Source organism: Triturus cristatus, chromosome 6 (genome assembly GCF_964204655.1).
Source record: "Triturus cristatus chromosome 6, aTriCri1.1, whole genome shotgun sequence".
Classification (NCBI taxonomy): domain Eukaryota; kingdom Metazoa; phylum Chordata; class Amphibia; order Caudata; family Salamandridae; genus Triturus; species Triturus cristatus.
Genome location: NC_140589.1, coordinates 91,544,404 through 91,569,169, shown reverse-complemented (window position 1 = coordinate 91,569,169; position 24,766 = coordinate 91,544,404). Strand labels below are relative to the sequence as shown.

The 24,766-nt window shown below is 48.9% G+C and overlaps 1 protein-coding gene across 1 annotated transcript in view; it reads left to right on the top strand.

The window, feature by feature from the left end:
- LOC146813810 (exportin-5-like) overlaps positions 1-24,766 on the top strand; it is a 1,013,804-nt gene that overhangs the window by 644,195 nt on the left and 344,843 nt on the right. The window contains exon 21 of the mRNA XM_085610267.1: positions 16,316-16,412. Within this exon, the coding sequence (XP_085466393.1) occupies positions 16,316-16,412 (97 nt within the window). The remainder of the gene's footprint in view (positions 1-16,315; positions 16,413-24,766) is intronic.

Below are 24,766 nucleotides of genomic sequence, written 5' to 3'. Positions count from 1 at the left end.
GGGCCCCCTAACGGGATGGCCATAGAGCAGCTCGAAAGGGCTGAACCCGACTCCCTTCTGCGGCACCTCACGGTAGGAGAACAGCAGGCAAGGGAGGAGGACGTCCCACTTACGCCTCAAGCCCTCTGGCAGGCTCCGGATCATTCCTTTCAACGTCTTGTTGAAGCGCTCCACAAGTCCGTTAGTCTGGGGGTGGTAAGGGGTGGAGAACCGATAGGTCACTCCACACTCCTTCCACATGGCCTGCATGTAGGCCGACATGAAATTCGTGCCCCTGTCCGACACCACGACCTTGGGGAATCCCACTCGGGTAAAAATCCCCAACAGTGCCCGCGCCACCACCGGTGCAGTGATGGTCCTCAGAGGAATAGCCTCTGGGTACCTTGTGGCGTGGTCCACCAAAACCAAGATGAACCGGTGTCCCGCTGCGGTCGGAGGGTCCAATGGCCCAACAATATCGATACCGACCCTCTCAAAAGGGGTCCCGACCACGGGGAGCGGTTCCAACGGGACCTTCAACTTAGTCCCAGTCTTGCCACTGGCCTGACAAGACTTGCAGGTCTTACAAAAGGTGTCCGAGGCAATCCTCATTCTGGGCCAATAAAAATTGGGGACTAACCGTGCAAAGGTTTTGTCCTGGCCCAGATGTCCGGCTAAGGGTATCTCGTGCGCTAACTCCAGCAGGAATGCCCGGTAACATTGGGGGACCACTATGGCCCTCGAAGATCCATGTACCGGCACCCTGGGCTCACTGTATAGGAGACCATCCTCCCAATACACATGATAACCTCCCAGTTCCTGACTGGCCACTTGGGCTTCGGCCTGCCGCCGCATGCCTTCAAGAGTGGGGCACGTCCTTTGTGCCTGACAAAACTCCTCCCGGGTAGGTCCTCCTTCCACATGCCAGTCAGCAAGGGTCGGCAAGTCCTCCACAGGAACGACATCTACCTCCGCGGACTCCGGGGGCACCTCTGCGGCCTCCCCATCCATCTCACGGGGCGTGTCCTCCACCACCTTCTTCCTTCCATGTTTGGCTTTGGGTTGGGCCATGATTCCAGGCTCCAACCCAGGGTGAGTTCCATGCCGGGCAGCCATGGACCGCGTGCTTACGCAAGTCCACCCTGGTAACCCCAGCATCTCTGTATGAGCTCGAAACTCTACTTCTCTCCACTCGGTGTGCTCCAGGTCGTTCCCTAGCAAACACCCCACAGGCAAGGCAGGGCTCACCGCAACTCTCAGCAGGCCTTTGACTCCTCCCCACTCAAAGGGAACTTGAGCCACTGGATAGTGACTCACACTGCCGTCAGCCAATACGGCCGGATGGAACTCCTCTGGGATTACTTGCTCTGGGGACACCAGCCGCCTCACGACAGTGGTCATGCTGGCCCCTGTGTCCCTCAGAGCCTCCACCCCCTCCCCGTTAATTCTCACCTTCTGCTGGTATTTAGCAGTATTCGGGGGCAGGGACACTACGGGAACCATCTCTCTATCCCCGAGTGAAACCAGGGCCAGGCCTGTCCACTCCCCTTCCCTATCTAAGGGCAGCTCCACCCCAAGCGCTACACTACTTACCCCGGGGCTCTTCCCGCCCGTTGGGGCTGGTGGTCGCTTGCGACACTTGGGATCTCCCTTGTAGTGTCCAATCTCCCCACATTCGTAGCACCGCACAATCCTTGGCTGCTGACTCCTGTCAGGGTAAGTGGGTCTTGTGGAATTGGACGGGGGTGGGGTTCCTACTTCCTTCCCAAACTTATTTTGGGGACCTTTCGAGAACTCCACCTTTTTATCTCCCCCCTCTTTCTTCTGGGGGAAACCCTGTCCGCCTTTCGAGCCATCTCCCCCGGGGCCCTTGTGAGACACCCGGGTGCTCACCCAAATATCTGCCTCCTCCGCAAGCTCACGGGGGTCCGTTATCTTGCGGTCCACCAGATGTTGGCGCAGCTCCGGAAAGCACTTATCCAAGAGGTGCTCCCGTAAAAAAAGATCGTACAAGCCCTCGTAATCCTGTGCTTCGCTGCCACGCACCCAACCATCTAGCGCCTTACGGGCGTAATCAAAAAAATCCACCCACGTTTGCGTGGACAGCTTATGGCTGCCACGGAACTTCTGCCGATACCTCTCGGGGTTGAGGCCAAATTTCTTAAGCAGGGCTTCCTTCATGGGGGCATACCTGACCTGATCTGCCTTTGCTAAATACAAAAGGGTGTCCCTGACATCGGGAGGTATGTAGCGATACAGGCCACCCCCCCAGCTACTCTCAGGTACCCCATGGGCTGTCAAGGCCACCTCGTATGCCTCCAGCCACTTGGCGATGTCATCCCCTCTCGTGTAACTGGCAATCCCGTCTTTGGGCAAATAGAATTTTGACTCCTGGGGAGTCTTTGGTACGCTGCCACCATCGTCCCTATTGGACGCATTCAACTGGAGAGCGCGCAGCTCCAACTCTTTAAGCTGAAGCTCGTGCGCCAGCTTCTTTTCTTCCATTGCCCATCTCTTGTTTTCCCTTTCCTGCTCTAACTTGGCTAGCTCCCACTTCAACTGCCTCTCCTCCCTCCTGTCCTCATATTCCTCTGGAGACGCGCTTCTCCTGGACCCTGCCCTACTGCTGGCCCCAGAACGTCTCCCTGGTGGCCCCTTTTCGGACACATCCCCATTGATCAGGTCTAGTACCTCCTGCGCGCTCTCCTCCTGAGGGGCATCTTGCGCCTCCTGTCCCTCATCCCCTCTTCCCTCTGGGTGGGCTTCTACCCATGCCCTTAAGGCGGTGCGGAGTTCCGGTCCTTTGACCTTCCGCACCCCAGGCACCCCCATCTCCTGCCCGAATTCCCTCAGTTGCCTCACAGTGTACCCCTCGAGGTCAGCTAACCGGAACTCCATCGTGACAGGCGGGGACCTAGATACTAAGGAAGAAGAGGAAAAAAAAAATCCTAGGATGTGGGGGACAGTTTCCGGCTACTGGGATTCTACACCCTCAGTCTGGACAGTGGAATTCACCCAATGCAGTAATCAACAGTTGAAGAGCTTAACCACAAAAGGCGTCTAATTGCGGCGCCCTCCGCTTCACTGGAGGGTGCTGTATGGTCACAGGTCCTTATCCCACCGCTCGCCAACAATGTAAGACCTCGAGTCACGCTACGCCTTTAGGGCCCGGTGACCCCAGGTCTTACAGTGTTTACCTTAACCATGCAGGCAAAAGTGGCCGTGTTTCTTCCGCTTGAGCCCCAAAATAATAGGTAAAAATGTAATAAAAATAGGTCCATAAAGACCACCTGCTCATACGCAGTTGGCTCTAAAACCATACTGCTGTCACAATTATTATGATTATTATTATTATAATAATCAAGTCCTTCTGCAGTGCTGACAGGACAAGTGAGGCCATGAACACAAGTGAAGGAATCTTGCATCAATGTGAATAGGAGCTTGCTCATAGTCTGCGCTATAGCGTGCATATCCCATATTCACCAACTAATGCATACATGTGTTGACCAAGCATTGGATTTTCATTATGCCCGGCTGAACCAGGCAATATGAGTTGTAATATGAAGATACAAGAAAGAAAGAGTTTGTGTCTGACCACTGCCCGCTGTGCAGAGCCTGCACAGCAACAATCCTGCATCGCTAGGGCACTTCTTTGCTCATTTTCATTTGTACCCCTATTTTAGACATTCAGATAACAAAATAGCATTTGAGAGAATAGGCTTTTCTAGCAGATGTCTCTGCCTGCAGTTTCCTAACCACTTGAACATCCCCAGGTTCCAGACTGAATGTGCAAGCTTTGCAATAGCTTTCCTGTCCTGATAGGTCTCCCTGGCTCCATCTCCGCATTGCTTTCAGCACAGGTGTGCCATCACTGGAGCCATGTAATGCTACCTTAGTGCCTGATGTCGCTTTCCTCTTTTCCTCGTCCTTCGACGTGGATCCAGAGCTATCTGTGATTTGTTGCCATAGAAAATGTATTACGTTTTTCAGTGCTTAAGGATGATATATACATACATACATACATACATACATACATACATACATACATACATACATACATACATACATACATACACACTTTAAGCCCCGACACTCCTGCTTTGGTTTGTGGTAGTTTCCACTCACTACCTATAGGCAGTCCTCCTGTTTGGACTAACATCGGCATTCAGGGTTTTTACCAATGTGATGGCAGTGGTTGTGGCACACCTGCGCAAGTCTGGTATCTCCATTTCCCTGTAACTGGACGATTGGCTGATGGTGGAACTCCCTGAACATCATAGCATCCCTTCTGTTCTACTGGAGTCTTTCGCTTAACCTGTCACACTTACTGCCGTCTCAGAGACCCCTGTTCACTTGGGCTGTACTGAATGCAATATGTGTATGGGCCACCTTCATCTTCCTAAGGATTTGAGACATTTGGGATATAATTCAGAGTATTTTTTTTCTTTAACATATCTTTTTATTGGTATTTCAATAAAAAGACACGTACAAAACCAAATGTGCACTGTTAATATCATCTTTGCAACTTCAAACGTCTCCATCCCTTCCCTAACTCCCATCCCCAGCACAGCTGACAGGAATGTTCGACTTGACTGTATTATATGTAATTTCCTCAAAATTGACCGCTGCGAGGTCATCACAGATTTAGCCCTATAGCTATTCCAATGTCCCCATATGTTTGCCCTCTTTTAGGGGCATCCCTTGCCTTCATATACCGCTCTCTTAACCAGCATACACCAGTCCATATGACATTTCTGTCCACCCAGCCGCCGAGGCTGTACCACACCCCATAGTATTGCAACATTCCGTTTAGCTACAGCTAATCCCAGGGTTAACCATATACGCTCCATACAGTTGAAATCTGTTTCGTCCCAGATAGTCATGTGACACCTTTTTGCTGAGGCAGTTAAGCAATCCCCCCATATACATCACCAATGAATGCTACCACCGCCACCCAGAAACTCCCCTTTACTGGGCAGTCCCAGACAAGATGATAAAATGTACCAATGTGTTGACTATGTCACCGACACCTCTCATTTGTTGCTCTATCCATCTTCATCAGTGTGGTCTGTTCTTCGTAGGAGCAGCGAAGAATCTTTAACTGAACTATGCAGAAACCCCACCTGTATAGCCACCTCTTTAGGAGATGCCAAGGCCTCAGCCCACTCATCGTCCTCTATTCCCTCTAAGTCATAGAGCCAACGTTCTTTTTGTTGCAGTAGGACGGCAGGTGTTATTGAGCAGTTTTTGTATGTCAGGGATGTGGCTTTACGTGTCATAAACTCGTCCAGCAGTCTGTCCTCCAGGGACGGAGTGTCCGGGAGTTTCGCTCCTTTCGACAGTACCGCTCTCAGTGCATGGAGTACTTGTAGGTAGCGATATGTTTCGGAAAGCACCATGATTCAGAGAATTTGCTCAAGTTGTAGCCCTGATGGTTCCTTCCCTGCTAAGTCTGCTGGCTTCATGCATTTTACTGGTCTTTCACTCACTTTGGCACATGAAGGCTCTCCATTGGTGCCTCTGTATGCATGATTTCAACACAGGGCAATCTGTTTTACATCATCAGAATTTCCCCTGATCTGCTATGGTGGTCAGTAGAGGAGCACTTGACACGAGGAAGGCCTTTTGCTCACCACCGGCAGTGGCCACAGACCTGATTGACATTACCACCTTATATTTGCTTGAACTGCAGGAGATTAGCCTGGCCCTGAAAGATTTCCCCCTTTTACCGTTGTTCTTTCTAATTCTTGACAGGCAACATGACTGCTATGTTGTATGTGAAGAAGAAGGGAGGAGTTGGGTCACCTCTTCTCTGCGACTTTGCACATGTACCCAAGTTCCAGGGATCTAGCTGGCCATCAACCATCTATCTAGTTCTCTGGGCACAAGAGCTGACACTTGACATCATCTTGCTGACCAAGAGCGGCAGCTCCACCCGACGGTGGTTAATTGCCTCTTTCTTTGGAGCAATCTTCAGGTAGACCTTTTCGCACTCAAGAATGTGCACTGCCAACAATTCTGTGCCATCCAGTCTCCATAGCAGGGAGCCTTGTGGGATGCACTTTGGTTGAAGGGGAGTTTTCAGTTTCACTATGCATTACCCTTATTCCCTTAATTCTTCAAGGTTTGAGGAAGCGAAGCCAAGACTGGGCCCATGGTATTCTAAACACCAAGAACAAGCCATGAAGGGTGCAAACGTCCTGCAGGTTGGAATGTGTGGTACAATCAAGTTACTGCTCAAAGCAGCTTCCTTTCTGTTGAAGGAGCAGGTTCTGCACTCCAACTTTCAGAGCCTCCTTATGCCTGGAGGTTGAGAGCGGGCACCGGAGTTCAGGTCAACTGCATCTAGACGTTATCTTGTTAGCTCGTCTCCTCTCCACAAAGTCCATTTATGTTGCATGATAGAACTACTTTGTTGCTTAGTCTGCCAGCGAGTGTATGAATCCTTCGAAGGCATGCCTTTCAGATGGATATTGTTCCTCTCCTTTCATTACCCCAGCACAGCTGTGCAATGGGCACAGTTAAAGGTTACATTGCAGCCTTTTTGGCTTTCATTTTTCTTCCGGATAGTCTAGTCCTCTATTGTTTTAAGATTTCTGAGAGGCCTAATATATAGGTTCCCTTCTCCTTTCTCACGCTCCAATGCTCTCTTAATTGGATTGTGACGTGCTTAATGGAAGCCTCATTTGAAGTTTCACACAGCTGCCACTTGCCGCTGTTGACCTTAAAGATTTTGTTTTTGGTGGCCATCACTTTAGCGCTATGTATCTGTCCACTGATGTATGTGGCAGAGATTTTATGATGCAAAAAGAACAATTAATGAATGGAATGCTGAACAGTGTCAAACATTCACCCCCAGTACAGAGATCTGGGCCCAAATCAAATTTTTTTACCCATGCTATTCCAGTTTGGACTCAGCCATATGTAAATCAGTCTTGTCCCTGCTCCCCATGGGAACAGTCCAGCTCGAACTGCCAGGCCTGGCCTTCCCTGAACTGGAAACAAGCATCCCGGTACCAGTTTTGGGGTATCACCCCATATCAGCCATGCTAGCTTGACTCTAGTGGCATAGTGAGCATGGGAACCATATCTGGGCTTACCCATCCCACCTAGGGCAACAAATTTTAAAAGAACAACTGATGAGCAGAATGTTGAACGTTTTCAAATATTCCCCCCCCCCCCCCCCCCCCATTCCAGTTTGGACCTAGCAATATGCAAATCAGCCTTGACCAGCCCGAACTGCCAGGCCTGGCCCTCTGTGGATCGCATACAAGCATCTTGGGATGGGTTTGGGGTATCACCGCTTATCAGCCAGGCTAGCTTGACTCCAGTGGCATGGCCAGCACAGAACCATGTCTGGGCATACCCATCCCCCGTAGGGTGACAAATGCAAAAAGCCGATCCTGTCTGATGAGCCCATAACTAGGGTGAGACCGGTCCTGCGTTGCTTGTGTTAAGGTTCAGGGTAGACCTAGCTTGGCAGTTTGGACTGGACAGGTCCAATTAGAGCATAGTCAAGAATGATTTAAATACAACTGGGCCCAAACTGAGGTGACATGGTGTGCAAATTAATGATGGATTGAGATGAGGCCCGAGTATCTACCAGTGGCTGACATAATTCAAGCATTCCATCCATCACTTTTTTGTGAGAGATTTGATGATGACACATGCATGTTACACACAAATCAGGCCTAACTGTATGGCAACCATGAATGCACCAACACTTTAGAGTGTAAACGTGCCAGGCTTTGGGCCTAGAAAACTAATGCTTTGAATTTGGGACGAAGGTAAAAAAAATGTGCAAGATTCCATGTTATTTTCTAAACAGATTGACATTAGTCGTTGTTGGACTTGGCCCTTCTGGCAAGTTCACCCCTAAAACTTTTTGCATTATCCTAGCTTTTTCCTGTGTTGTACTAGTGGTTTTAGGCCTCTAGGCGCTTTTACACTGTGTCCCAGTGGAAAGCGCGTGCGCTCTGTGTATGGTTTGGTGAGACTGACCTGACCTCCCATAGGAATGCATGGGGGATCTGAGTGACTGTGTTAAGTCCTGATGTGAGAGGAGTGCAGGGTCGAGTTTGGTATGTGCGAACTCGTGAGAGTGAATGCTGCGCGATGATGTGTGCGGCGTTACTAGGGCTAGTGTAGAAGTTCTAGACGCTGGCATAAATGTGCAGTGACTATCTGGCTTGTGATTGGCTGGTGTGTCTGTCTCCAAGAGTCAGGATGGGTCTGCCCCGGTGGTGAATGGAGAGAGCTGCATGTTGATGGCAGGGAGGAGTACACCTGGGACCTCAATAGGGCTGGGCTTTCCCCACACAATGCTGGCTCCACCCCCTGTGCTCAGGAACCAGTTGCATCTGGTCCGCCCCTTCCCTGCACCTTAGGAAACAAAGGATTTGGTGTATAAAAGAGGGGCTGTGACCCCATGAAAATGTTCTTGTTCTAACTTGAATCTACCAGGGGCGTGCTGCTGCTGGGGCCCAGGGGAAGGCTTGCCTCCCTGGGCCCTGCCCAGCCCCTGGATACCTGGAAGACTTCTGGGACCTTTTGCTGCATTCTTCTAAGCACCTTGGAGCGCTTTGCCTTGGATTTTGGCCCCTTTACTTTAGAAGGAGCGCTGAGACTTCGCAGCGCCGCGCTGGTTCCAGGGGAAAAGAGGGGAATTCCCAGCTGAGGGATTCCCCCGTGATGCCGGCCTTGCGGGAGCCCACCCCGCTTATTTTGTTGCTTTTGGTGCGCAGGTGCCCACCCTGCGTCTTCGTTTTATGTGATGGCTTGGTGCGGGTGCCCACCCCGCTTATGTGAGCCCTCGTGGGTGCCCACCCCGCTTTGATGCCGTGCCATGGTGACTCTTACGGCGGGTGCCCACCCCGCTTATACATTTATTTTCCCCCTCGAGGGAGCCTACCCCTCGTTGTGCCCGGAGAAATTGCCGCCGCTGCCCAGCCGCGGCCGCCCGGAAGTCAGGCAAGTCTGCCTGTGACGGGGGCGGGTCCTGCGGCTGGATCAGCGAAGCGGGAAGTGGTGTGAGCGTTGCGGGGCTCCCATTGGCTGGAGGGAGCCCCGGAAGAGGAGTCTGTGCAGGAGCCGCGAGGGCTCCATCGTGTAAGTCCCGGTCCCGAGATGGGGGACCGGGTGAAACGTGGTGAAGTGTGGCTGCATCCTTCACGGAGGGCGGGAGCCCACCCCGCCTCTGCGAGTCGATGGGTAAAGTCCCGGGTCCCAGGAGGGGGCCCGGGTGAAGACGGCAGCGCGGGGCTCCCAGGAGTGAAGGAAGCCCCGCGCCTCGAGAGTAGTGGAGTCTCGCCATGACGAAGAGAGCCGGTGAGTAGGGGCTCCTCTGTTGTGTGGCCGAGAAGGTACAGAGTCCGAGCGGCCCCGTCTGATAGCGGGCCGCTCCAATGCTGGGCAGGTGTGCTTTAGAGCCCCGTGTGGCTCCAACGCTATGGGGGCATGTTTATCTTAAGACCCCCGTGTGGCTCCAATGATGGCCATATTTGTTTTAAGGGCCCCGTGGGGGTCCTGAGGTCCCGTGGCCCCATACTGCCCCAGTGTGGTCAGTATTCTCCAGCTGCCCCACTTTGCAGGGGTCAGCTGCAACGAGGGGGCATCATTATTCCTAGAGCCTACGTGGCTCCAACGGGGGCACAGTTTATGGAGAGCCCCAGCCAGGCCCAGAGGGCACAGTTGTGCCAGGTCCCATTTATCTTATCCCCAGCTGCGCCGCACCTGCGCGGGCAGCTGCAACGTTTTTGGCGCAATTCTTGAGAGAGTCCCTGAGAGGGACAGAAGTGGCACAGTGGTGCCAGGCCTTAACCAATATTCCCAGCTGCCAGGCAATTAGTGGGCAGCTGCAATGTTTAGGTCTGCGCAAAAGTGCGCACCCTTGACTTGCGCTGAATAGGCAGCGCGCCCTGACTTTTGGGACACAGGGCATTTGAGCCCCTTTTTGGGATGGCTAGTTGGCCAGGGGGATCGTTAGGTTTGTAGGGCGCCAGGCCCTAAATGTGATTTATGATTAGAATGTTAGTGTCTAATGCGTTTAGACTTCTAATGTGATTTTGATGCTAGGAAATGTAATTCATGCAGTATGTTTTACGCACCCTGTGTTATACCTCTAAATATGGTCTTTTATTATTGAGGTTGTTTTGCATATCATGGTTTATGCAAGGGCGATTATGTTCCACTGTGTGAGTTATGTCCCTAATGTAGTTGTACTTAGGAGGTTAGGTCTAATGCGTTAGACTTATGAGAAATTGCATAATGTGTTTATGCCCCTGTGATGTATACAGGATAGGTTTTATACCTGATTCTAGTGTGATGACGCTGAGGTCATTATTGCCCCAGTAGTTACTGGTTGTGCTCTACAGTGATAATTTGTGTTACAGATAGTATATGTTCTACATGTACAATTGGTGATTTGTGCTGATTCTGACAGTGGTCCATGTGGCCCTGTCCCGTGTAAATAGTCCCTTGTAAAATTCTGCCCAGTGCCAGTTGGCACAGTGTAAATTATGTGATTATCATCTAATGTGTTTGGTATAATACAAAGGCTATTTTTATATATAACCTTGTGTGGAGTTTCTTTTGTGGTGGGCCTCGGGTGTTGTTGCTGGGTGCGCGCGCAAACGCTTTACACATTGCCTCCGGGATAAGCCTGACTGCTCGTGCCAAGCTACCAAGGGGGTGAGCAGGGGTTATCTTTGGCGTGTAACTCCCCAGCCCTGACTAGAGTGGTGGTTTCTGCCTGGCTTTGGCGCAAGCCCTAGCCAACCAGAAATCCCATTTCTAACAGTCGTGCTGACAAAAATGCACGAATGCAACAAGGAGAATTCTTCCATTCTACTGTCCTGAGAGCTACATATAGTGCGCAAAATTACCAGTCCTTCTGGCCTAGCACATAGCAAATGTGGAAAGAAGCATACCTTAATACATTTGTTTGCCTTTCGTACGTGTCACTGACTGAGGCATTGTTCTTTCTGTAATACAGATATGAATGACTGCACAACCCCGTCTCCACCCTCCCCCCAACCAGAATCATTCAGAATAAATGTATAAAGAGACCTAATTATTTTGGAGGGTGTAAGAAACTCGCTCTATATATACTGCACCAAAGTGAGGTACAGTGTGTATAGAGTCCAAGGGTCTCCAAAGGTTTGGCAGAGGTTAAAGTTAGATAGAACCTTACTCTCTAAAGTGGTAGCTTGGTCGAGCAGTAAGGCAGTATCAGAGGACAGTGTAAAGCATTTGTTGTACACACTCAGTCAGCAATTGGTCTCACACACTAAGGAACTGAACTCTAGGCCAATGGTTTTGTATAAAACAAATATACTGTTTTATTTCTAGAACCAAGCAGGCCTGGTACAGGTACGCATATAAATTACTTTGCAGTAGTAAATTACTTGTATGAACACAGTTCAAAATTGCAGTATGACTTGTACTGCTTTTGGTTACAGTTTTAAGTAAGCAGATTGGAACACATTGCAGGTATAGTACATTGAAATGAATGGGCTTTTTAAGAAAAATGCAGTTAATTACTTTTCAGATTACTTTTGCTAACACAGGACTGGATCCTAGATTCAGCCCTGGGACATTTCCTAAAAACAGGTGAGTAAATGCGTTTTGGTTAAAGGTACGATTTTTAAGGAATATTATTGCATTTCAAAAAGTTGACACTTAGAAACTTTTTCAGATAGAATCACAAATGTTATCCTATGGGAGGAAATTCAATTCACAGGTAAGTTACTTTTCTTACTCAGTGCTGGACACCTGGGTTCAGCACTGGGACCTTTCCTGCAAACGGTTGAGAAAATTCGGTTAGGTTATTTATGCGATTTTTAAGGAATATTCTTAGTTTTCAAAAGTCGATATAAGTGAGTTATCGGTCTCGAGGTAAGTAATTGGTCTTTTGAGTTAGGGTTCTGGGGTTAGACTCAGGGGTCTCCCAGGGTCAGTGATGCACTGTTGTTGCACCCCCAGGGGCACTAGGGCGGCCGGGTGCAGAGTGTTGAGGCCCAATGTTATCCTATGGAGGATATGGGGGCTCTGGCGGCTGGCAAGCAGGCCACGGGGTTGTGGGAGCAAAGCTCCTAGGGTTAAGCTCAGGGTAAGTTGGGGACCAAGTTGGCACCAAAGGGGCACCATCAGCGGCGCTCGGGCAGCCGGTTGCAGGGTGCTGTTTTGAGGTTGGGTGCCCTGTTGATTTCAATGGAGATTCTCCGGGACAAAGAAACACTGCAGGCTCGGGGAAAAGGATGTTGCAGGAGTGACCACCACTTCGAGGGGTAAGTTGGGATGTAGAGGGATGGTTAGGCACCACTGGGTTGGGCACACAAGCCTGTGAGGCGTCGGGTGCAGGGGTGCCTTTGGATGTTGGATTTTCTTACCCGCTCTGGTCGCGGTAGGGGCGGTCCTCTGGGTTGAGGCTGCAGGCGTCGTCTGTAGGCTTGAGGCAGTTCAGGGGTCGCCGGACCTCGGGTCAGGATCGCCGGGGGGACCTCCTCGTGGTGTTTGTTCACTCAAATACGGGCCGGGCTCGGCGGGTGCAGAGTGTGCTGGATTCGCAGTTCCTGGCTGACACCAGACGCTGCAGTTTAAACACGTCCGGTGTTCTCGGGAGAAACAGCTTGGAGAGTGAAGGCAGGCAGGCTCTCCGGGGTTTTTGAGGTTGTTGGCCACTGGACACGCCGGGGTTTCGCAGGAGCAGGTTCGAGGGGAAGACAGGCCTGCAGGGCTGGGGCCAAGTCAGTGGGCGTTGTCTTCTTGTTAGCTCTGCACGGCTTTTCGTCCTTCTTTTGTTCTTTTCTTGTGGTTTCTGGATCTGAGGAAGGAAGGTTCAGGGTGCCCCTAAATACTAAATTTAGGGGTGTTACAGGTAGGTAAAGGGCAGGGAACAATGGGTCCCTTCCCTGGGGTGGGTACACCCCCTATTCTGCCACTCTCCAGCGGGAGGGGGGCAGGAGCCTGTCCCTGGTTGGCTGGGTCCCCCCATCCTCAAGATGGCAGGAACTCGAGGTTGTGCTTCACCTCACCTCTCCCACCTTAGGGGTGGAGTCGGCAGAGTTGGGCACACCTCTCTTCCTCACTTGTTTTTCCCGCCGGTTCTCCCGCCCAAAGTGGGGGGTAGAACCAGTGGGGATCAGTTGCTGAAAGCAGCAAATGGTCTGGAGAGGCTCACAAAGGCTTTTGAAGCTTCTCCTTCGTGAAGCCTGCCCATCCTGGGGGAGGAGGCTTGGCACCTCGTCCCAGGATGTGCATTGTTTCAGATCCCCGAAAGCAGCAGGCTCTTGACCCAGGGGTCCAGAAACATGTCTGGTGGTGGCAGCCTGCGCAGCCACTCAGTCAGGTCACTGGTAGTTGGTCGTTTTTCAGGGGGCATCTCTAAGATGCCCTCTGTGGTGCATTTTACATTAAATCCCACACTGGCATCAGTGTGTGTTTAATGTGCTGAGAAGTTTAATACCAAACTTCCCAGTGTAGCCATTATGGTGCTGTGGAGTTCGTAATGACAACTTCCCAGCACCATATACTCTTAATGGCAGCACTGCACTTACAGGACCCAGGAATGGACCTGGGCACTGTAGGGGTACAGAGCTCATGCACCTGTACCCTCACTACTGGCATAGGGCATCCAGCTAGAGGTGTGACTGATGTATGCCTGGGCAGTAGTTTGTGGGCATGGCACAAATGTTTTGTTCTGCACCCAGACACTCAGCCTGCAAATGCAGTGGGTGTGTGTTAGGGTACAGAGCCACTAAGGGGGGCACAATAAGTGCTGCAGTCCTTAGGGGCCTTCTCTGGTCACAGTGCCCTGGGTACCTATGGTACCATTTACCAGGGGCTGACATGTGGCCGGAAATGCCAATTGGGTTTTGTTTTGGGGAAAGAACAAAGGCCCTGGGGTCCCAGAGCACATCAAGTCAAAGAGCATCAGTAGTCTGGCAACAAAAAAAAGAGGGGGGGGGGGGGGTTATTGCAAAAGAAACCCACTTTCTCACAGAGGGTTAGACATGAAGACTGGTTGCATGAAGGAAAAGTCAGAGAACAATTTCTGACTGCAGTACAATCCACTGTCTAATGTGTACATCAATAGCCCATGGCCTGATGTAAAATAGTTAAGGTTAGTGCCAATCATTCAGCCAATGCAATACCATTAGATGGAAGATAAAGTTTAGGTCAATTCTTTACAGATAATAGGAATGTGTGATATAATATTCTTTGGGTTTTTCTAATGTTATTATACATTATGACTGCTGAGATTTCTATACTAATCTTTCATTCTGCTATATTACGGATTGTACATAAACAACTATCATTATAAAACACCAAAAACAGAATGTGTCTCTTGTAGAAAACACGTCTTTTGGCAGAGCTGTTTGAGTCCTATCATTAAGATTTAGATGAGCTTAACTCTTCATTTTTTTTTTTTTTAATAACATTTTTATTATTTGCTATTCTCATCTCCACAGCGTCTTCTTCACATTTGTTGCATTCAATACACAGATATAAGTTGCCCTCCCCTGCTCCCGCCCATAGGTGTCGTATTGTGCAACCATAAAAGTTTACATTATTACCCTCACTCTCGTTACCTACCCTCCGCAAGCTCTTGTCCTTCAGCACCCCCTACTATCTACTTCTCCTGATTCCCCAACACCAGAACTACTATCCCTTCCCTCCCCTGTCCCTCCTCTCCCCACCAGTGTGCTCCCCCAGCAGTTGTCAATCTCAATTTATGAGCTTAACTCTTCATAGAGAAGAGTGAGAGATAACTGTCCATTTTTCTTTTTTCTGAAGTGGTGTGCACTACCTATGACTTTCTTTGAAATCTTTCAGAGAGAACTTTTCCATACTCACCCACCCTTTACTTGTTCCCCAAATGTTTTCTGTGGACTAAAGTAAAACTGTGCTTTTGTACAACATAAACTTTAAAACTGGGACTGAGTCTGTGCACACCATCCGGCTATGTTGACCTTAGTCCTGGCTAGCTCACAGTGCACCATCTGGACCTCTTACACTACAAGGTACCGGATGGCATGTGCAACCTCAGAACATGACAACCCTGACTCCGCAAGGAAATCGTGGAAACTGATCTGACCCTTTTGTTAGTAACTCAGACATGCCCAGAGGGAAACACAAGAAATACTCAAATTGGCGTTTCAAACATTTATTGAAGCAGTAGGATTTTTGTGTAAAATATGTGTGCTGCAATGATTAATAGAAGGAAACAAAACAGAGTAATCAGCATTACGAGAATGGTAAAGAAGATAAACAGTTCAGCCATTGTGCTGTTACATTTATTATATGAACACATAGAATTGTCTCGAAGGCTCAAAAATAAAACAGATGAGGAACTAATGTCAAGGGTCCAGGGTGGCGCTATATGGCTCAAATGACGCCACTTCTTTCCTGCAGCAGACACAGAGATGGAGCCAGTGCCATCTTTTGGTACAGGAGAGCTGTTGCAAAGTATACGGATTCAGTCTTGCACCAGCATATATTCAAGAGATGTGGAATCTGCAGGTAGAATGTCTACCTGAAAGATCTTTACTGAAAATATGTAACTTGTCTTGTCCTCTGAAGTGAAACTTGGGCTCCCAAGTTTTTGGAAAAACTGGGTTCTGCTTGTACAGCATTTCTAAACCTTTCTCTGCTCTTGTTTGCTTTGGATGGACATTCATAACTAGACCTTGTGCCTTTTCCAATATTTAGTTATACAAGCAGTGTTAAACAGGACAACCCTTGCGCTTCCCACACTGACCACAACTGACAAGTTCTGTTGTCAAATAGAGCACCTGCCTATGGTGTGGGGAAAGTCCTGAATTTGTAATGTGCAAAAGCAGATTTTTGCCTTAATATCACCCCCACACCCACCCACCGCTTCTCCATCCCCTTCCCCTTTTGTGTATATTATGTCTCTTTATTACAACTAAGTTAAGAATTGTCTCTTTGGAATAAAAAATAGTTCCCTATTGCACAAAATAATTTCAATTAATCTGTGTCTTCTTCTAGGAGGTTTGTGTTAACGAAGATTTATTTTATTGCATTTAGTTAGGAGGTTGACTGAAAAAGGGTTGAGGGAGGTGAACGTGTATGTATTTTCCATACACATACTTAGCCTTGATCTCTGGTGTCAGTGAAAATAGTTTTTAATTATAATGTAGAGTGCAATTAACTTAATTTTTTGTCACACCAGTATGAGGAGTCATTGATTCTGAATGTAGTGTCTTTTCTGCCATCTTGAGATTTACAACCAAATGTTTTGTACAGAGGGCAAACGTCACTAGCCAGAACCTGTGTTGCAAGTAACATGTTGTGTTTTCTCTTTCTGTTTCAGAAGTTTACCAGTCTTTGCATTTTGTTTCCAACACACCAGTTTACAAACCAGAGCATACAAATATACAGGACTTTTTCTACAACTTATATTCGAACTGGTACGCTATATATTTTTCATTATTTCATTTAATTAAATTTAGCATAGGTTAGATGGCACAGTATTGCTTCATCCCCCCCTCTCAAAGTCAGTGAACATGCTTGTAAATGCAATACTATGCACTGTTTTGAATACTTATTTAGGTCTTGTCTAAAACCGTGCATGCATTTTAAGTTGTGAGGCATATTTTTATCATACAGTGGGCTTACTGTTCAACTATTGCTTATCATTGGTTGGCTTCATTGTCACTTTCATTCCCTTGCTTCTTATTTGTTAGCTGTTTTGCTTTTCTATCTCCTCTTGTGTTTGTCCCGCCCTGGGGCATCAATCAGGGGAATTGTAAGCGCACTGCACACCCATGAGGGTCTCAAGGCGCTGGGGGAGATGTTAAGCAGCTCTGTTCAGTCGAAGAGCCAGGTTTTGCGATGTTCAGGAAGGGGGCGCGTCTGATGTCGATCAGGAATTCGTTCCAGGTCTTGGCCGTGATGTAAGAGAAAGCTGTCCCCCCTGTTCTGGCTCTGCAGATCCGCGGGATTACGGCGAGGGCAAGGTCGCCGGAACGGAGGTTTCACTTGGGTGCGTGGAACGAGATTCTCTCATTGAGGTATTTGGGTCCTGAGTTGTGAAGGCATTTGTAGGCGTGGGTGAGTATCTTGAAGGTGATTCTCTTTCCTATGGGGAGCCAGTGGATCTTCTGCGGGTGTTGGGTGATGTGCTTGTGTCAAGAGATGCCGAGGACGAGTCTGGCTGAGGTGTTCTGTATGGTCTGGAGTTTGCGGAACAGAGACTTTTTGATCCCGGTGTAGAGGGCATTTCCGTAGTCTAGTCTGCTGGTTGAGTGCGTGGGTGACGGTCTTCCTTGATTGAGGGGGGGGGGTCCATTTGAAGGTCTTTCAGAGGTTGCAGAGGGTGTTGAAGCAGCTGGAGGGGACTGCGTTGACCTGTTGGGTCATGGAGAGGGAGGAGTCAAGTACGATGCTGAGGTTATGGGTGTGGTCCGTGAAGGTGGGAGGGCTGCCGAGGGCGGTGGGCCACCAGGCATTGTCCCATGCAGAGGGGGAGTGCCCAAGCACGAGGATGTCTGTCTTCACCGAATTGAGCTTCAGGCAGCTGCTGCTCATCCAGGATGCGATGTCCTTCATTCCCTCCTGAAAGTTGAAACTGGTGGTGATGGGGCCCTTGGTGAGGGAGAGGATGAGCTGGGTGTCGTCGGCGTAGGATACTATGCTGAGTCTGTGCTGTCTGGCGTTGGGGGGCCATGTAGATGTTGAGCGTGGGGCTGAGCGACGATCCTTGGGCTACTCCACAGTTGATTTCCGTCGGAGCATGGATGTATTACTGTGTCCTTCAATTGCTCACTTTTCAAGGTGCTACATTTTTCTTTTTGCTTAAGCACTCTACGAGAGTGCATGTGCTTTTCCTCTGACACCATTGTGTGCTTCTCTTCCAGGGGATACTCCTCAATAGTTATAAGCACCGAATAGTCCCGCCCACACGCAGGGACCCCGGAGCATATACAAAAAAAAATATATATATATATATATATATATATATATATATATATATCCAAATAAACGTGCACCCAGAATAACACAGCAATGTAGTTCCAGTTGGTACAGGGGGCCAGGCACGCCGCAGTCCCACAACCTCAAGATCACCAGCCCCTTTCTGCAGTCCTCACGTCAGCCGCCACTCCACAGTGGTGTTATACACACATGCCACATCCCTCCATCAAGGTCATTGTGCTTCCCGAGAGGCAGCACGCCCGGTCGTGGGAGCCTCTCACAGAGTCAAAGAAAGTTTGGGCATCAGAAACAGGCCCCCAGCAGTCCTCTGGCCACCACAGATGTGATATTTGCCAGGCCACCCACCTCCAAGCGAGCTTCCGCAGGGTTTGCACCTGTTGCTTGAGGTCGCAGTCTCTCCTCACTGGGAGCGCTGTCGCTTGGTACGTGGTAGTGACCACTCAGGCACTGCCTCTCCCCGGGCCTAATCACCGCTGGCAAGATGCTCCCACATTTAGGCGAGTAGTGCGAACCGCTCTCAACTTCCTCTAGCAGGCCAAGGTTGCCTCGCTCCAGCCGCCTGTCACCATGCAGCCTCATAGTGCCCCATGCAACACTATCCCAGCAAGGTCATTGCTCCTCTGCGCAGAGCCTGCCACAGCCAGAATGCCACACGGCCATCCCAGACTGCCAAGCAAGTCCTGGGTCTGTGGCCCTCCGATAACCCCCTCCAGGCCGCCAGTGCCTCCGCCGAAGATCACCGATGCAGGGACTCTCTCGTGCCCTCGGGCTACGCAGCCCAAGCAGCCATCTCTCCTCTCACGGCCCACTCTGTACCCAATCTTGGGGAGAGCAGTACCGCCCCTGCCGTCATTCACCCTCCGCGGGAGCAAAGTCTCTGTCCTGGGGCCCCACTCACTGCCGCACAGGCCACCGAGCCACTCTACTGCCGGCATCTGGAGCTTCGCGGCTCTGCGCAGCCGCCACGCCCGACAGGCTGCAGGCTATGATCCGGGGCACAGGCGGAGCCCAAATGACAGCCAGACCAAGCAGGGCTATTTAGCTGTGCAGTGGCATGCAGCTGCAACCCTGATGAATGTGGGGAGACAGGACAATGCAGCATTTTAAAAGCGGGGAGCCGGAGCTCCCTAAGGACATGTCCAGGCGGCCTTGTTTCTCTAGCCACGCCCCTTGTACAGCCGTCTCTAGGGTAGATTCCATGCTGTCTTGTTTGAAATCCTAATAGTGAGGAGGTCGGTGAAGGTGTGTAATATCAGAATACTTTCTTTTGAAGATTTGTTTCTAAAAGCATTTTTGAGAGTGGAGAGTCCGGTGATAAGGCATTAGCCGGGGCGGATTGGCACTGCGGGCACTCGGGCATGGGCTGAAGGGCCGGTGACTACATTTTTTCTGACAGCATTTGGACGGACAACTTGGCATTCTTTGCCAGGTTTATTGATGACATCTTTTTAATTTGGAAAAATTCTGAAGATTTATTGACAGAACAAATCAGTCAACTAAACCAAAAGAATCCGCGAATTCAGTTCACATATAATATCAGCAAAGAACAACTACCTTTCCTGGATGTACTAATCAAGAAAGAATCCAATTCTCTGGTCACGACAATTTACTCCAAACCCACAGACAGGAACAATCTTCTTCTCCACTCCAGTTTCCATCCTCCGTCATTGATTCGCAATCTTCCGTATTCACAGTTGATCAGAACAAAAAGAATCATTTCCGACAGCCAGCTTTTGGGACCATCACTTCAAAGACAAGTTGAGAAATTTAAACAGCGCGGTTATCCAGCATCAGTTCTGGAGGCAGCCGTTTCCAGAACCTCCACAAAAACGCGAGCTGAACTTTTCGTTCCCACAGAGAAAAATCCCCACAACCGACATGTTTGTTTCCACATTTTCCACGAGCTCTAGGCGCATTCGCCAGATCATTAGGAAAAGATGGGAGGTGTTAAAACAGGAACCAGATTTTAAAGATCTTTATTCTATTGAACCCATCTTTGCCTTCACCCGCAGTAAAAACATTAAAGACATTCTATCAACACCATCTACAACTGAGCAAGAAGAATTCAAGGGCATGCAAAAATGCCACAACTGTGTCAATTGCCACAACGTAATCACTGGCAGCGTCATCCATCATCCACGTTCAGGCAAAGCCATTAAACTCCGATATACTGGCACCTGTGACAGCACAAACGTCATCTACATCATCAAATGTCCCTGCGGTTCAATGTATGTTGGCAAAACTTCCCGAAAAATTAAAACCAGAATTTCAGAACACAAAAGTTCCATCCGCACCAAAAACCTCAAATCCCCTTTGTTTTCACATTGGTCAGAACATCACCACACTATCGCACAACTCAGATTCACCATACTAGAGATGATGCCCCGCAACACTCAAATCAACACAGAAAAACGACTCTCACAGAGAGAAGTTTGGTGGATCAAGTATTTACAGACCTTAACACCGTCTGGGCTCAATGACAGATTAGAGATGCAATGTTTTTTATAAAGTTACACCTTCTTCTTCTAAAATTTATACTGTGTCCATCTTGACTCATTATTGCCCCAGTTTTATTGTTGACGAGCATTATGTATTCAGCATTATCTTTAGATTGTACGTTTGTTTCAGACCAAGCAATTCAATATATTTTACTATCTCACGTTGTTATTTTTGTTCAGGCACTTCATCATGTTTAGTATTTCACACATAAGTCTTCCTTTATAGCCTTCCTCTCGTTTCAATGGTCCCATTGAATATCATCACATTTCTTTCCCCATTTTGCAACCAGCCCACACCAGGCATTCTTTCAGCTCAGGTTTTTCCGGGACTTAAATTACCCTCCTCCAGCAGTGATTCTTCATCTACCACATACCCACGCTCTGTTTCCACCCACATTTCGGCAAGCCCTACACTTGTCAGGCTTTTTAATTACTTTCTTAACATCTTAGCGTTTTTCTCGTGTTTCACGACAAGCGCATTCACGTTATTCACACCACCATACGGACATCGCTTCACTTTTTCTTTTTTTCTCCCTTTTCTCTTTTGTGTTAACTTTATTCCACATCACATTAGCAACAGTCACACTTTAGATAGAGGTCCAGTGTTTAGTCCACTTTCGAGCTTCATTACGTCCGAGTGGGCGTTCTCACGCACACAGCTTCATTTAAACATTCGGCTAGTCAGTTTTCTGACCGCCGTTCTTCCCGGAGGTTTACACAGTTAGCAGCCCGTCGGCCGTATTGATTTTCGCCTCAACACAGCAGTCCAGGACTCTACACTTCTTCACAGTGTTTAACACGGCTCATGGGTAAGCCCTTGTTCCTTCCCTCCCCTTTTTTTGTTCCGATCCTGAACTCTTGCCATCTACGGTTTTCCGCTACATTAGTCCTTTTTTCGTTCATCCCACAGCCAGCCTGAGCAGCTCCACAATTGTGAACCCAGCTATCGACTGAGCTACATTCATACAGCATTTCACAAACACTGCATAAAAGTAAGTCGCTTAGCGGTCTTGTCAACGCCACATTTCTTTCACTTCACCATGTGTTGGTCTTAAATCACATCCGTTGTTTATCCCAGTGTCCTGCAGCCTTCGGCGCTTCCGGTTAGCCCCGTATTGAAAGTCATCGTCAATTCGCTAATCAGTAAGAACCAGAGCATCGCTCGTTTCCTTCAGCTTTGTTTCACGGGTGTCTTCTATTATAAACGATTCCAACATTGGTTACCTTTGGGTACTTTTGCACAACCTATTCAGCTTCATTCACAAATCAGATTGATCAGTCTCTTCCCTCTCCTCCATAATAATTTATGTTTACATTGAATTGCTAGAGTTTGATTCAGGCCAGTTCAGAACCCTTTGTGCCTTGATACGCTGCATCATGTATATGTAGGATTACAAAATAATTACGTATTTGCATAGTAATGTTTTTCAATGTTGTTTTTTTCTTGTTTTCATGTTTTCTAGCCGCCCCTGAAGAAGGGATGTGAATCATCCCGAAATGCATTGGGCTCGTTTTTGATTGTCTTCAGAATTGACGATACAATTCACTGCCTCAGAGCAGTTCATCGTTGACTGTATCACTTTGTTTCAATTACTTTACTGTTTGTAAATAGTACAGTCACTGTGTTTTTCTCATTTTTTCAATACAATGAAATAGAAACAAATTAAGTGTTGATTGTTTATTAAGTCGCAGTTCAAACACATTCACATCTTCCGATAACTTTGTTCAAGTTGTTAAAGATTATTGCAATTGTTACTTTTCTCCGCAGTGCACTCGGTATACTGGTGACTTATCACCAGCAACATTGTGGTTGTAAGTCAACCTTTTCGGACTAGCTGCCCTAGTGGTAGCGTAGGCTAAGCAGTCTTTGAGGCTAAACTCGTGAAGCGTGTTAAGCCAGCTGTTTTACCAAATGTAACCCCCTTTTATACCAATGAAAGGACACCACACAGATATATATTCAAAATATATATGTATTTATTTCTCAAAGTAACCCCTAGTCTCTTTATGAGCACAGGAGCACAAATCGTCAAACAAGATTACAGTAGAATACACAGAAGTTGCACTTTATATGGATAGGCCCTGGTGGCCGCTCGAACCATATACTAAAATAGTGGTACAAGTACCACGAACAGAAAAGGGAAAAGGCCTAGGGCCTCTAGAATCGCTGGGCCTACAAGGAGCTAACTTCAGTTAGTGACCAGGAGGTCCACGGGTGGCGTGTGCAGAGCAAATAGTCACACGCGTGCTCCCATAGGTTTCAATGGGTGCGTAAAAAGTACAAAGTTACTACAAAGAGGATCTTCCGGATGGACTAGGAACTCAAGATTTGGAACACAGGCACTAGAGATGTAATACTACACTTGGGCACAGGAGTGCCAGCTTTACCTCACCCACAGGAAGCGGGTGCATAGGCCTCGAAGTGCGTCGGGTTTCTTCTATCTGTTGCGTGGAGCCTGAAGACAAAGATGCTGCAGGCGGTCGGTCCGGGAGAGATGCAGTGGATCCAAGGGTGGATCGGAGATGTAGAAGACCTGTAAGCAGAGGGGACAGTGTTCACAGTCACTAGCCAGTGACCAGCGTGGCACCAGGTGGGTACCAGGCAATGTCGGGTGCAAACAGGAAGAAAGGTGTAGCTTGTCTCTGCAGCCACGTGGTCCCTGGAGGTCGACGACGCCCAGGAGTCAGTTCACGAGCTGTCCCACGCAGGCTCTCGCTGTCGGCGGGGTCGGCGACTTGATCGAAGCAAACAAGCCTTGGCAAAAGCAATTGTTGTAGGAGATTAAATAAGCTGATGGCTCTGACCAGCAAGGTCAGAGGGACTGCTCCTTTGGAGGGGAGCAAGGGCCAGTCTGGAGCAACCAGACCAGCGGTGTATTTCGTGAAGTTCGTCGCCAAGATGGCCACTAGCCAACGGGCCAGCAACCGGTTAGGCGCGTCGAGTGGCGAAATGCAGAAGGGCCCCACGCAGATCGTGGAGATGCTGGAGGGCTCACCTTTGGTGCAGATGCTGCTCGGGTGTTGGGCTTCTCAGATCCCAAAGCACAACTTGGAGGGAGCCTCGGTTGTTGCACTTGTCAGCTTGTCGTGGTCGTTTAAAGATGGCTGGCTCCACGTGTCTCGGTGCCTCCACGGGTCTCCTCTTTTCAGGGACTGTGGATCGGGCGGTGAGAGGTCTGGAGGTCCAGGTCTTGTCAGTCTCTGGGCTCGGGCTCCGGCGGGAGGCGGCGGCAAAGCAGACGTTGATTCGCTGGATGGTGCTTGCGTTAGCAAGGTGGTCACTCCCTGACCACAGGGGAGATTTCCTTCAGTCTTCTGTGCAGCAGAATGTCGAAGTTCCCGTCTTCTTCTTAGTTTCAAGTTGATTCCAGGATGTCTGAAGTCTTAGGACACAGTGTAGGAGAGTAGGGTCTGCTTTCTATGTTCACCCCCACTTTTTGCTTTTGCTTTACTGGTTTTCGACTTAGATGTGGCTGTGGGCCTGCTAATCAGACCCACAGCCCTGCTGTTCTCTCTCTAAATTAATACTATGTACTTTAGGTACATAACCCATTTGGATAGGATCACCTTATTGGCCCCTGTACAGTGTACCCTAGGTACCCAGGGCATAGGTGTACCCTAGGCCTACCAGGGGCTGCAGCATGTATTATGCCACCCCTGGCCTGGCCTTCCATTTTGACACAACTGGCTGATCACTCAGCTGGGGCAAGGTCGTGTAATCACCCCTTGCTTAGGTGTAGTATTCCTATACCTAACTTACATATAGACACATGTGTACCTATCAGTCACTCCCATGGCAGGCCTTAACAATCCTGGAGGCAGAGTGCTTGGTAACATGTGAGATGGTGCTCTAGCATGAGCTGAGCCTGTCTGCATCTTTCGGAACCAAGTCCTTATAGCTGTTCTATGATATAGCCTACCATATACTCTTAAAGTGCCTTATAATCTTAGACGGTTATGGTAACTATGGTTTGGCTTTATCGAAACATGTCGTGTAAGGTGTCTAACACTGTGGAATAATACCCCCATGCCATTTCTGGACATGAGGATATTATTCCCCCCTTCTAGAGGGAAAGACATGTTAAAATCATACTTCACTGTTAGCCTCTGACCAAAGCCTCAGCATCACAAAATGGATGCTGCTGCCACGACACAAGTCTGACCTCCTGCAGCTGGGAGTGATCCCAGCCAGGGAGGCCTGGACAATAGGTTTCCTGCTTGGGGAGGTGCTAGCACCTCCCCAGACAGCCTTTAGTGTATTGGGGCAGGGTGGGCTGAAAGGAATGAGACATGCCTGGGGCACACAAGGTGTTCCTTGCATAGTCCAGTTC